A 13,151-nucleotide genomic window follows, 5' to 3' on the forward strand; every position below is an offset into this window, starting at 1 on the left:
GGACCTCTTCTTCTTCTTCTCTTCCACAAGGGTACCCTGAAACCCAAGTCCCAATTCATCAATTGCTCCGAAAACACTTACCACAGAATTGGATAGAAAAAAAAGAAGGGGGAAAAAAGGATTACCCTCAGGGCCGTACTTGATGCAGGACTTGGGTAATTTGGAGTTTTTGGCTTGGCTGTTTTTTTGGTAAGACTTAAAGCAATCCGAGAATGGAAAACGTCTATCTAAAGTCTGAATTGAAGTTGGGTTCTCAATTTTGGGCGCCGATTCCCTCCTCGTATGTACCTCTAGAAGAAATTCCCGTGGAGTAGAGATGAACTGAACTTGGGTTCCCAATTTTGGGAAATCAGGTCAAGGCCCTGTGGAAGAAAAAAAGAAAAAATTAATTAATTTTCTTTTGTTTTTGTGGAATAAAAAAATGTAGGATAAATTAAACTTCTTTTCTCTCTTTTAAGAGCTAATATGAAAAATTATCTACTAAAGTTAATGATACCCCAAAAAAATAAAGGAAAACTGGGGTGCTGAAAGAAACTATTAAGTCTGCATGGCTTACAAATTTTTCTCGTACAAAACAAAAAGAACAAATTTTCAAGTACCAATTTGAACATGTTATAAATAATTCAAGGGCTATATCATCAAAATCGATAAAATCCTGGTTCGAAAAATAAAATTCGCATAGTCATATCGTCCCAAAAACCTTAAACCCTCGCTGGCTCTCTCTGCTCTTCCAGAACACCAGAATCATGAAGCTCCTCCAATCCATAGCCGGTACTACTTCCCAACAAAAACCCACATGCATTACCATCAAAAATCGAAATTTAAATAATTGGTTTCATTTTTCTTGAATTTTTCAGGCCACAATCGGTTTGTTCTTCGAGCAATTGGGCGCAGATACTTTGCAGGATATTCTGCAGAAGAATACGCCAGGAAAAATTACGCCAACAATGAATCCGAATACAACACCGTTATCAACTCTCTCACTGCTCAAAGAAGGCATTATCTACTGAGGGATGTTTATGATGATATGATGCTTGATGGGGTGAAGCCAGAGAGGGATACTTTCCATTCACTTATCATTGGGACTATGAAAGGGTCTCGTCTGCAAGATGCATTCTTTTTCAGAGATGAGATGAAAGCAATGGGTGTAATCCCTGATGTAATTTTCTCTCCCTTAACAATTAAATTTTGTTATGCATTTGGATGATTTATCGTTTCAGCAAGTAGCGGGCAGCTATGAGCAGAGCTGTTGAATTTTCTATTTGTTCCATGATTGGGTACTGTAGTCTGGGCATTATTTAGTTTGCGGATATTGACCTGAATGATATTGGTTATAAATTAATGAAAGTAGGAATCTTTTTTCTAGATGGGATTTGTACCGTGACAAGTTCCCAATTACTAGTTTTTTTATACAATGAGTGGTAAATTTCATGAATTAGGCAGCACTTTGTGGTTATTCGTGAGTGCTGACTGGAGTGTAATTCGTTTTTCGTCATAAAGAAGAGGAATTTATGCAATAGGTTTCAACTTCAATCATAAGAAGGTCTCATTTAATGATTTTCCAGGAGTTCTCCAGTGCTATTATTAGACTTTTCAGTTCCCCTCTGGTTTCTCTTTGTGGTTCGATAAGTCTCATATATCAATAAATAGTAGGCATCCGTGAGCATAATTTAGGCACCCTTTTTGGTAATTAGTTTCTGTCTGAGTAGTGACCTGAATGAAATTGGTTATTCTTTGTACAAAAGATGAATCTTTGTGGTTAGATTTTAGTTAAGCTATCAGAACTTCCGTCATTATGCTTTTATATTCTGAGTGACGATTTTTCTAATTCTGAAGTTGTGCTTATTTATTGATTGGCTCAACTGTGGCACACTGTGAAGGAAAATGAGGTTTTATGTATCATGCAGATAACTCCGTTATAATTATCTAAGAGTTTTTTTTTTGTGTGGTTTCTTTTCGGGTAGGATCTTGTGGAAGGGTGAGGGTTGTTTTGTTCTTCAGACCTAAGTGTAAAGATAGTAATGCAACTGTATTCTTTCAAGCCAATGTTGTAAAGATACTAATGCGGAAGTACTTTAAATAGAACAAGCATAGCTGCAATTACAACTTACAAATTATTCATAGTCATGTTTGGTGGGTTCATTCAGTGATACATTGTGCATAAATATGTATTTGTGACTACAAGGAATTTTGTGGATTTTGTTTCAGGTTGCATTGTACAACTTCTTAATCTCAACTTGTGGGAAATGCCATAATTCAGACCAGGCAATTCTGGTATATTTATTTTGTCTTTTTTTATTTCTGTATATCCAGGTTGATCAGGATTGGTTTAACAGTCATTTTATTTTGATGAGAATCATTCTTTTACTGTAGCTTTTAGAAGAAATGAAGAGATATGGAGTCAAACTCAACGGGGAGACCTATGTTTGTCTACTAAATGCATGCGCAGCCTTGGGCAGATTAGATCGAGTGTAAGCTACTTGTCAAATGGTCTTACATTGTGCGTGTGTGCGCGCGCGCATTTTTTTTCCTATTTCTAGTTTTTACGTTTCTAAACTGAATGAAAGTGTATATGTCAAACTTACTTTTTGGTGATGTCTGTATGTATACACTCATTCTGTCCAAAATTGTTTTCCTGTTACATTTTAGGACTAGATATTTAGCTTATTATTTCTCCAAACTACTGGCTTACATTTTCTTACTCTCACTGCAGTCCACGACTTTTTCCTATCTCTGTTAGAAGCCTATCTTTCATAAGCGAGGTTCATAAAGAGCAAAGAATGTTATGGGAAGAATTAGGGAGGATAGTTTACCGCAAATAAAAGGCGGCTATGTTTTTAGTTTGAACCAATTACTAACAGCCACACTAAAACTCTGCATATTGCAGGTTGCCAATAGTCAAGGAGATGACTGCAGGTGGTCTTGGTTTGAACAGATTTTGCTATGCAGGCCTAATAACTGCACACAGAAATAGGATACCTCTTTCAGATGATGTAGCTTCCAAAGTAATAAATCTCAGCTCGCTTTTTTGAAATTATTATCTCTCTTTGCTTCTTGTAAGTATCTCTCATATTTTCTTTTCTTGCACAAAGATCATTGAGCTGGTTGAGCAGTCCAAGGGTTGGGCATCCGTGGACCAATCAAAAACCACAGCAGAAAATGTCATGATGGGCATCACTGATGAAGAGCTGTACAATATGCCTACTGCTGAGTATGTTCGTCGGCGTGGTGGTTTTGTGAATCGGTTGCTTACTGTATATCATGTTGCATTTCATGCATTGGCTGATCTTGCGAATGTAGAGGTAAATCTCATTATTTTTTGTCTAGGTACTTGTCATAAAATAATTAGATTTTGTATATTGTAGTTGTGTTAATAAACTCTGTGGTCCTCTACTCATAGTAAACTAGGTGTTTGTTCATCATAAACTTTGCCTTGAAGGACTTCTTAGAAATCTTTCATATCTAAAAATTGAATTTAACAGAAAATTGTAATCTTATTTAATAGAACACAGACCATTTTGTCTAATTAGAATGGCAAAGCGATGGTGACGAAGAAAGACCTTTACTCAACCTTGTCAAGTGAATGGATATATTGCATCCTCTTCCTGTTACCTTGTCACCGATAGTTACCCTATTAGAATGGAAATTGTTGGCTTCTTTTATGGATAAGAGATCATAGCTTCATTTTGAGAGATGAAGGAGCAAACTCAGTTGATTTGTGTTTTGCTTTCCTCGGGAAGTTGCATTGTAGGGCTGGTGTGCGTGGTGTGTTATGCCAGTGGGTTGTTGTTGATGATGATTAGATCTTCAAGCTTTGTACTAAAGTTTCTTGCCATTTTTTTCTATCATACATGCCTTTTTTCTTGGATAACAGAATACAAACTTTAATTGCAGAAAAATAATTTCTTTAGGTTATAATGGTCACACAGTGCATTACCCTTTTTAGGTTATAAACTGCTCTCTGAAGGAAAAAATATAAAGTAATATGCGAAGGAATTTGGAAGAGTCCCAATCTGGGACATTAAACCAATTACAGGACAAACACAAATTAGTCTTTAACAATGTCATTTAGAGTACCATGACAGAGCCTTGAGGTTGTCAAGAAATTGTAATGATTAACACGTTCTAGTTCAGCTTAAGCGAAAGCATCAGTTACAGTATATAACTAAAAATTCTTCCATCTTTCTCATAGTAATTATCTGCTGTCTTGTGGACAACTGGTATATCATGCTATTATCTGTTTCCCCAGTTATCAAGTTAAAGCTAAGTCTGTTTCACTCATCTTACATGCTTTGAGCATGATTTTGGTTTGCAAATAAAGTTTAAAAAATCCTGTTTGAACTTGAACAAACTGAAATCCTGTTTGAACTTGAACAATCTCGCTGTGGGCTGGGGAAGAGGGTGAGGGTTTTTGAGCAGTACATGTAGGTTTTGTAGTACTACTCATATCTTGCAACAGCCTAGGTGAGGATCAGAAATTATACAACTGTAGTACGTGCTTAAAGCCTGTTGGTTGAACTCCTTTTTACTAGTCACCTGCAATTCTTCTTGCATTATTTCCAACTACTTAGTTGACACTATCAACAGATACTGAATAAGCTATTATATGATGAATTTCCTCGTAGCTTACACTTATTTATATGCTATTTTTTCGTTCAGAAAAGCTTAAAACAGCACTAGATTTGCCTTTTGAATACTGTGGCAGGCAATGGAAGCTCTTTGGGATATGCTTAGAAAGGATGGTCAACTTCCAGATATTTTCATCCTGCTGCAAATTATGAGGTATGCCATCTTTGTACATGGAAAGAATGCAAGCAAATAGCACCAAAGACCAAATCTATAATGTTCAGATAAGACAATGGGTAATTAAAACATGTGACTTGCTAAGCAAGTTTTTCTTATTGTGTAATTCATGATGAAGGCCAAAACTGGGAAATGGTCTTTGTGATGAAATTACTGTGTCCTTTTTGCTTACTCTATTTTCCCTTTATTCTGGTGAAGACATTCATTTTATTAGATGTTTTCCTGGACGGACTTGTGATGAAACTTCTGTAAGGGTGACTGCAGTCAAGATTGTTGGGCTATATAGGTTAAATAGATAATGGGACTTAGTTTGTGCAAAAGGTAATCGGGGCAGTTTTATTTTCAGAACCAATGAAGTTGGTTGCGATATAGGTACAGAATTGCATAGTAATGTCTGTAGAAGCAATTGGTAAATTGGGGACTTTTGCAGTTTGATACAGATGGTATTAGGTGTCTTTTGCTCCTCCTGAAGTGAAATTGAGTGGCGAGGTTCTTCCTCTTAAGTAGATTCATTGGCCCCTATCTTCCATTATTGTTGCATCATAGCAGGACATGTATCCTACATTTTTCGTTCCACATTAATTATTATAAAGCAGCTTCCAATTTGTTGACTTTCTTATCATGACCCAAAAGTGCACTTGTACAAAGTGTTTCATTGCATTTTCTTGGGTAGGTGCTATCTATATTCTGGAGACATAGACCGTGGGCAGCAGATCTTTGAAGACTACATGAGTTCAGGGAAAGCACCTGTTCCAGAGCTTTACGTTGTAAGTTTGGAATGTGATGCTGCAGCTAGTATAGCTGATACTCTTACAAATTTAATGCGTTAGTTATTGCATTTTTATTGAAGGAAGAAATGTGAACACTCTTTTTACCTGCTAAGTGCTACTTTCATGATAAATTGTTGCTCTTCATGTCCATCTTTTGCACAAATGTGGAGATTGCAGGATTGTTTAGGGCATTAGTTTTTATAAATGCTGAAGATTTGAAAATTTGCTACACTAAAATAGAAGTCTTGAAGCGAGATCTTGTTTTTAGGTGTAGGGGCTTTGATGCTCCATTGTAACCCCCACCTTTTGCCATAGATTTGGATTCTGTCTTAAAATTGTTTCTTGTAAAAATATTCACAGGAATTTCCTTATGTATGGACCATTTATCTGTTTAAAGCAATTTACTAGTGAACCTACCAGATGGTGTGACCTGGAGGTTACTAACTAAATGCATGAAAAGGTCTACGGAGTGAAGCTGGTGCTGCATCTATCTAATTCCAGCCTGTAATGCGATTTTGTAACTTTATGCACCAGTCTTGCCTGTTTAGCATCTGATTTTGTCATCTCATTCTGCACTGTACCCTTCTTCAACTACAATTTGTCCTGCTTTTGATGGATTTTCTGTAACCATGACTACCCTCGACTATGTGGTTGTAGACTCTGACTGAAGGAGCAATGCGCGGATATACTGCCAAGGGAATGCAACTTGCACAAGATACACTGGTAATATGTGTTTGTCCTATTGCATTGCGGATGTTGTGCAATAATATATATGTGCATCGTCAATATATTGATGCTGGTGTCTATGGTCATCTAGGTAAATATGAATTCCAGAAACTTTTTCCTTAGCCCAAAACAAGGAAATGATCTCCTCCTTGCAGCCTCAGGTGAAGAGGTAAGTAGAGAGAGAGCAAAGACACTTCTGTCACTGAGTTTTTTATGTTGGGAGTGATTGCGGTAGCCTTCTACACTTGTAAATATGCTTCTGGTTCTTGTTTTTTTTGCCCCACTAATTTCCGTTTTGTTACAAACTTTTTGATACATATTTGCAGACTGGTGGGTTTACAACTGCCAATTTGATATGGGATATGATGCAAACTCGCAATTTCATCCCATCTCTTCCAGCTGTTGAAGCATATTACAACGGTTTAAAAGTAAGTGCCCTTGTCTTGGTCCTGAATGCTTCTGTCTCTCTTTCTCTCTCTCTCTCTCTCTCTTTTCAGTTCTAGACCCCTTTCATCAAATGTTCTCCTCTGCATTATAAAATGTCATCCATGTACATCATGAAAGCTGTTCTCTAATTGAATAGTCAAGAGTTGCTTTGAGGCAAAAGGACCCAAAAAGTCGTGTATTACTCTTTGCCCAGTCTTTGTGAGGAACCTATCCTCTTTGTTTTACAAGCACAAATGAATTACAGTATATGTTAATGCACTTGATGCACATGAAGCTTTAGCTGTCTTCCGTCTGTTGGCAGAAGTATCCTCACCAAATGTTCTAGTTGTGCGATTGTCGAAAGCTCATCCAACTTGTGACATCTTGCTGGTATTCTATATTTTGGTATTTTTCTGATTTAATTTCTTGTTTCAGAGACGGGAAATTCCTGAAGATGACGAACGGTTAACGCTAGTATCACGCACTCTAGAAAATCTACGTACAAGACGATTTTCTGGACCATTTCCTCAATCCTAATGGAAGATAAGTGGTGTTCCAATCGTCATTCTTGCAGTCGATTGTTGTAACCTAAAACTGCTGCCATTACCACCCTGGCATGTTTTTTTTTTGCCTCAATGAGATTATTGCATTGGGGTAATCGCTTCATTGCTTGTTATCGGAGGAATCTTCAAGATCCCTAGGGGTGGTGTTAGATGGATTTTAATCCCTTATAAGGTAAACGATTTACTCAGTTGCTAGATAGCTGATTATTTTTTCTGTCATTAATTTACGAGGATTGTGAAGTCAAGTGGAGTTCTGTATAAGAGCATCAGATGCCATGTTGCTCTTGTAAACAACATTCCTCCATTCACAAAATGAAGGAAACCTGACAATTTCATTACTAGAAAGTTAATGGATGGTTCGATGCTTCTGGTTCATGAAAAGGGGTCAAGTGATCAGAATGCCATATACTGAGTAGTAAAACTGCACTACGAAATTCTACTTACTTTTTTTTGCTTCATTCTATTTAATACAACCATAATAAACTTTCTTTTTCAATTTTTTGTTCATAACAACTCAGGGTAGAATATACAATATCTACATGAAATTGAGAGTCGGATCTGCTTTCAACTCCAAACTTTTGCTTTGCTGTCTGTTTGCATGAGATCACATACATCTCTTGTCAAGCTTGGGATTTCGAGGAAAGACAATCAAGAATCAAGCAACAAAAAATGAGTTTTGGTGCCTGGGATTTCATTAATTAACTGGATTCATCATGACATAAAGGTGAACATTTTTTTCAAGGCTGCAGAATTGGTGATTGCTGTTAAACGTTGTAGGGAAAATACGAAACCATATATTCAAACATGTCTCTCAGTTTATAATTTTCTGTACAGAATAAAAACCATAAACTAAAAACTTATTAATGTTTTCTTCCATTGTAACTTTAATTTCAAATTTTGGATAATGTTAAGACTGTGCTGTACAAAGTATAGAGGCTAGAGATGATAGTCTTTTTAAGATGTTTGAAGAGATTTAATTGTACAGCTTTAGATATGGCAATCGGGCCAGGTCATGAGTTGATGGGTCGGGTTAATATTCTAGTATTCTAATAATACATCAACCTGAATATGATCCGCAAGATTGAATGGGTGGATCTCCGAACATGACTCATTAATTTCGTGGGTTATCCGAACTTAGTTAGAATAACTTGTTTGCTTAATTTTTTTTTCTTTTTCTGAGCTTCTCACCTTGATAGTATGGTGGATTTTTCTATAATGAAGTTTCCATAAAAATATAGAAAATTGCAGCTCAATTCTATATTTCGTATATGTTGCTTGTAGTACTTTTTTCGTTTTCTTTTTTTTTTTGGGGAGGCAGGGGGGGGGGGAATCTCTTGAACAATAATAAACCCATGACACTTTCACAAATAAAATCTATAATTTTCACATAAAATCCATGATTGTGTTCTCGTAATGCTAATTGATGGCCTAGATTAGTTATTTTATTTACTTTATGCCCCCAATTTATTTATTAAATTATAAAATTACTCATTTAATGGATCAAATAGGTCAACCTGTGATTAGCTTGATTTGGAGCTATTTGTTTGGTCGATTATTCAGATCTAACGTGATTTTGACTTGAATTCATGAAGAGTAAACGTAAACTCGCTAATTTCATATTAAATTCGAGTCGTGTCGAGAATTACAACTCATAGCCTTGATGTCTTTTTTCTCAATTTTTTGGATACTTATCTTAAATTCAGCCAGCCATTCCTTTTGCTCCAGGTCTTCTATTAGGAAAGGGCCGGTTTGCTTTTGAATTCGTTAGTATTTTGTTATACAAAGGGGAATAGTGCAGCAACTTTGGGCATGGAGGTCTGCCAAATTAAACTTTCCACTCCTTAACTAGAAAAAGTGTTAAAACAAAAGAAAAAAAGCCACGTTTGAATTTAATTACTATTGAAGATGTCACAATCTAACAAGCAAAATGCTAATTCTAATTGGTAAAGCATGTATAATTAATTCACAAAATTAAATAGAAAAATATTTTTAATTTCATACACGTCATGTGAGAATATTTGACCAAAGTGATGTGAAAGGTGGAATCCCTTATCTTTTGTTCTACGTGTTTCACGCCCATGACTCATTATGGCATCTAATACTGAAAAATACTGAAAACGAAAGCATCTAATAAGCAAATTGCTAACCACCAGCTCTTCGACTGGTGGCCACCACCAAGCCCTTAAGGCTTTGATGGGGTGGGAGGTAAGGTTTGAAATCTAGACGGGTGCAAATGCACCCGTCTGGTCCGGTGGTGATTCTGTCCCCATCGGTCCCCCGTAGGTTCAGTTGAGCCTCCCCTCTAGTTAGCGTAGGAGTAGATAGGAGTAGGGATAACAATTGACAAAAAAAAAAAAGCAAATTGCTAATTTGATTATGTAAGCATTTATTTAATTTAAGAAAAATTAAATCGAAGAAATAAATATGTTTAATTTCATTGGACATCATGTGAGAACCTTTGACCACAGTGATGTAAAAAGGCAAAAAAAAAAAAAAAAAACTTTCTTTTCTGTGCGTGTCTCACGCATATTCTCTATAATAATCTGCCCAATAGACCCATTAAAAAAACAAGTGTAAAAATGAGAATTGCAGAAGTACTTGAAAACAAAAAAGTGAATGATGCCCAGAAAGGCAACTTGATTTTGACCTTATTCCTTTTCTTTCTTCATGAGTGATTATTGCAAAATGTGCTTTTTTGTAGTGGGTTATCTTCTTTATTCTTCTTTTTTCTTAAACAGTGAAAGCAAAGAGGTCAAAAGATCAAGTGTGGGTGGTTGGCAATACGATGTAGACATGCAATATATTGTATATAAACCTATTTTGGTTCCATACGCATTAACCATTTAGATATGAAGATTAAGAATTGAAGGATTGTAAATATGATATGTATTTCATCTAATCTTTATTTAAGGGGGCATGCAGCATGTGGTAACAAACAAATTATGTGAAAAGCTTGTTAGCTTTTTTTTACAGTTGCTTTTGAAAAAAGTGAATTTTAAAGGAGCTTTTTGAGAGCTTAGTTTACAAAATCCTTGTTTGGATTGTGATTTTTCGCAGAAAATTTTTTATGTTAATCATGAACACATTTTCCAATCATTTTTTTACAATATATACATTAAATCGCTACAGCATATTCTTCGACAAAAACTTCTAAAAATAGCAATTCAAAACTCGCTACAGTATATTTGTTGGAAACATTCTCCAAAGAAAGATGTTTATTGTGATTTTAATTCGATTCGAAAATATATATCAAGGCAATCAGATCCTGAGTATCATTATGCTAAAGAAAATATACACTTCATAAAACGTTCTTCTTCTTCTTATTCTTCTTTTGTGGGTTTTACCCTTCAGTCTTTCAGTGCTTTAATACGAGAAAAGGAACAACTATGCCCACATTTAATATCTTAGAGATAGAAAAAAAATTGTGATTTGGATGAGTATTTTATTACGGAAATTAAACGATTATAAGAGAGAAAATAGTGAAATTGTTTTAAGCAAGTTTCTAATTAAACATTTGATAGCAATTAGCAAGCCTTTCCTTTTCTTCTTTGAAGACAAACCCAAGATAGAAAACAAGAATTCCTGATAATTGCTCCCACTTTACAGTTAAATTCGCTGCAAGTTCTCTAGAATAAATCTGTTCAAGCAATAGTAGTCCACTTGTTGTCCATGGTGCATAATTTACAATTAGTGGTAGTGGCGTAGAAAAAAGCTCAGTGGATGAATGTTTGAATAGAAACTTCATCTCTGGAATCTGATTGACCAGTGGATAATGTCTGTCTGATCAGAAAAATCTAGTGGCGTAGACAAAGGCCGGTGGATGAAGTTTCTGGTTGCCAAATCTCATTGACGAATAGTTTAGTGTAGTTTTAGCATGTGGATGAATGTACAAAAAGAGGAACATCATCTTTCGCTGGTGCCATCCAATATAACATGATAGTAATAGTAATCTAATACACTCAAGACAGATTCTTGGTGCTGTCATTATAGGGGTGACTACCCTTGTTTTGTTGGTTGTTAAGAGACTTTAAACTCTCCCTTGTAATAAAAATAATAGTGATAATAATCATGTAACTTAATCGTATGAAAAATTGTAATATACACGATAGCAATGCTTTATTTGTATTATTGGTGGATTGGACGAAGGATTTGAAATACTGTCAAATTCTTTTAAATTGTTTGTATTACACGAAAAATATTTGATTTTGTAATTCACTAAAGTATTTTTTTTTAGTACTGAAATCCTCTCTAGGGATTTAAATTCGAAATCTAGTAACACCCAAATGTATAAAAAAAAAATGCTTGCCTTGGTAACATATTGATTCGAATGCATTAATAAATTAGTTTTATATTTCTTGTTTTCAACTTTGAAGTTGTTTCAAACTATCGAGTTTTGGTTAGTGGCTACCAAAAAAAATTAGATCCCTCTTTGGACTGTAGGTTGGGAGTTTGAACCTCACCTGCAGTGAAAAAAATTCAAAAGAAGTGCTAGAGCACCCGTGTTGCAGCAAAACAAAAAAAGAAAAAAAAACTTTGAAGTCGTGTTACCTTTTCTTGTTTCCAAATGGCTAAAAGAAAATTTCCTCTATAGATAGCAAAGTGGTAGTGATTTGTACCTAGTCAAATTCATAGTGTAGATGTCGAATCTCTGCAGAAGCAAAGTTTTGACTTCGAGAAGTTGTTTAAGGTTAAATAATCACCAAATTTACTTCAATGTGTGATGGAGGACCAGGGGGCTGATTAAGTTGCCAAATTTATATGAAAATTAAACCCCTGTTAAGTTCTGAAAATTTTTGCAAAATGTTCTTCCCTCGGCTAGCAAAATTTTGATAAAATCATGTTGCCCATGCTCCTAGAATTTGCCTTGCAACAAATTTTAACTTCTACTCACTTATAACTCTTTGATTTGCTTAATTGATTCTTGTTCTATATGCTTTTACTTAGTAATATTTTTTCATACTTGTTGAGAGCATCCATTGGATTAACAAATATCTCTAAACCATTAACTTGCATTCATGTTTCCATTGATTTTTTTATTTTCATCTGTAAAATATCTACGTCAAGTACTTGGATCTACATTCTTGTTTGTATGCCATTTTATTATAACTTACGATGTATATATTCAAACATTCTCTCTATAAAATTGTCAAATGAACATCTGGATCAATATATTATTTTATTTATACTTCCTCTTATTGAAAGTTGAAATATGGTAAAAGTACAAGTTGTTGAGATTATTTAATTTCTATTTTTTTCCTTATGCCGACAATATATAGAGGACAGAAATTTGAAGAGAAAATTTTTTTTCTTGGTAAATGAAGGGAAAATTTAAATGAGAAACAGGTGAAATTTTGTGTTCCCAACAATTGTTAAAAATAAATAGAAGTATCTCATTGAAAAGGTAAACTCCCTAAGTAAGGTTGCACAATATAGGGGGACTCAAAACATACTCAAGATCATTTGTGAAGTAATCTACATTAGAAATTTTGACTACGAACCTTTGAATTCCAAAATTCTCATGAAGTTTCTCTCTTAAACTTCATTTGGATGCCATGAATGTTGTTGATTTGCTCATGGAGGAGGATTCTAGACACTTGGAATGAAGATGATTGTAGAAACTGTTCTATTTCTGAGTAGACAACTTTGTTTTGCTTCAAAATTTCAAAGTGTGGCAATTGATTAAAGTTTTGAAGTTGCAATGCAAGCACTTTTTTGATGATTGAGCATGAATAGAGCAGTAGCTTTTTGGTTGTTTGTATCAATTTTAGCCAAGGATGATATCACTTGGTTGAAAATAGTTTCCAATCCCTATTCAGCCAAGATTGCCATCAATTTGTTGGTTGTATAATTTCTTTTTTATAAT

At 35.0% G+C, this 13,151-nt stretch overlaps 1 protein-coding gene across 1 annotated transcript; it reads left to right on the forward strand.

Moving 5' to 3' along the window:
• Nucleotides 1-687: 687 nt before the first annotated feature.
• LOC113783011 (pentatricopeptide repeat-containing protein At4g35850, mitochondrial) lies at nt 688-7,669 on the forward strand. Its single transcript, XM_027329014.1, has 12 exons — nt 688-771; nt 858-1,159; nt 2,209-2,274; nt 2,374-2,471; nt 2,888-3,005; nt 3,093-3,302; nt 4,706-4,782; nt 5,477-5,570; nt 6,231-6,296; nt 6,391-6,468; nt 6,626-6,727; nt 7,161-7,669. The coding sequence occupies exons 1-12, from the start codon at nt 747-749 to the stop codon at nt 7,260-7,262; spliced, it is 1,338 nt and encodes a 445-aa protein (XP_027184815.1). The 5' UTR covers nt 688-746; the 3' UTR covers nt 7,263-7,669.
• The last annotated feature ends 5,482 nt before the right edge of the window (nt 7,670-13,151 follow it).

This window comes from Coffea eugenioides, chromosome 9 (genome assembly GCF_003713205.1).
Source record: "Coffea eugenioides isolate CCC68of chromosome 9, Ceug_1.0, whole genome shotgun sequence".
NCBI lineage: Eukaryota > Viridiplantae > Streptophyta > Magnoliopsida > Gentianales > Rubiaceae > Coffea > Coffea eugenioides.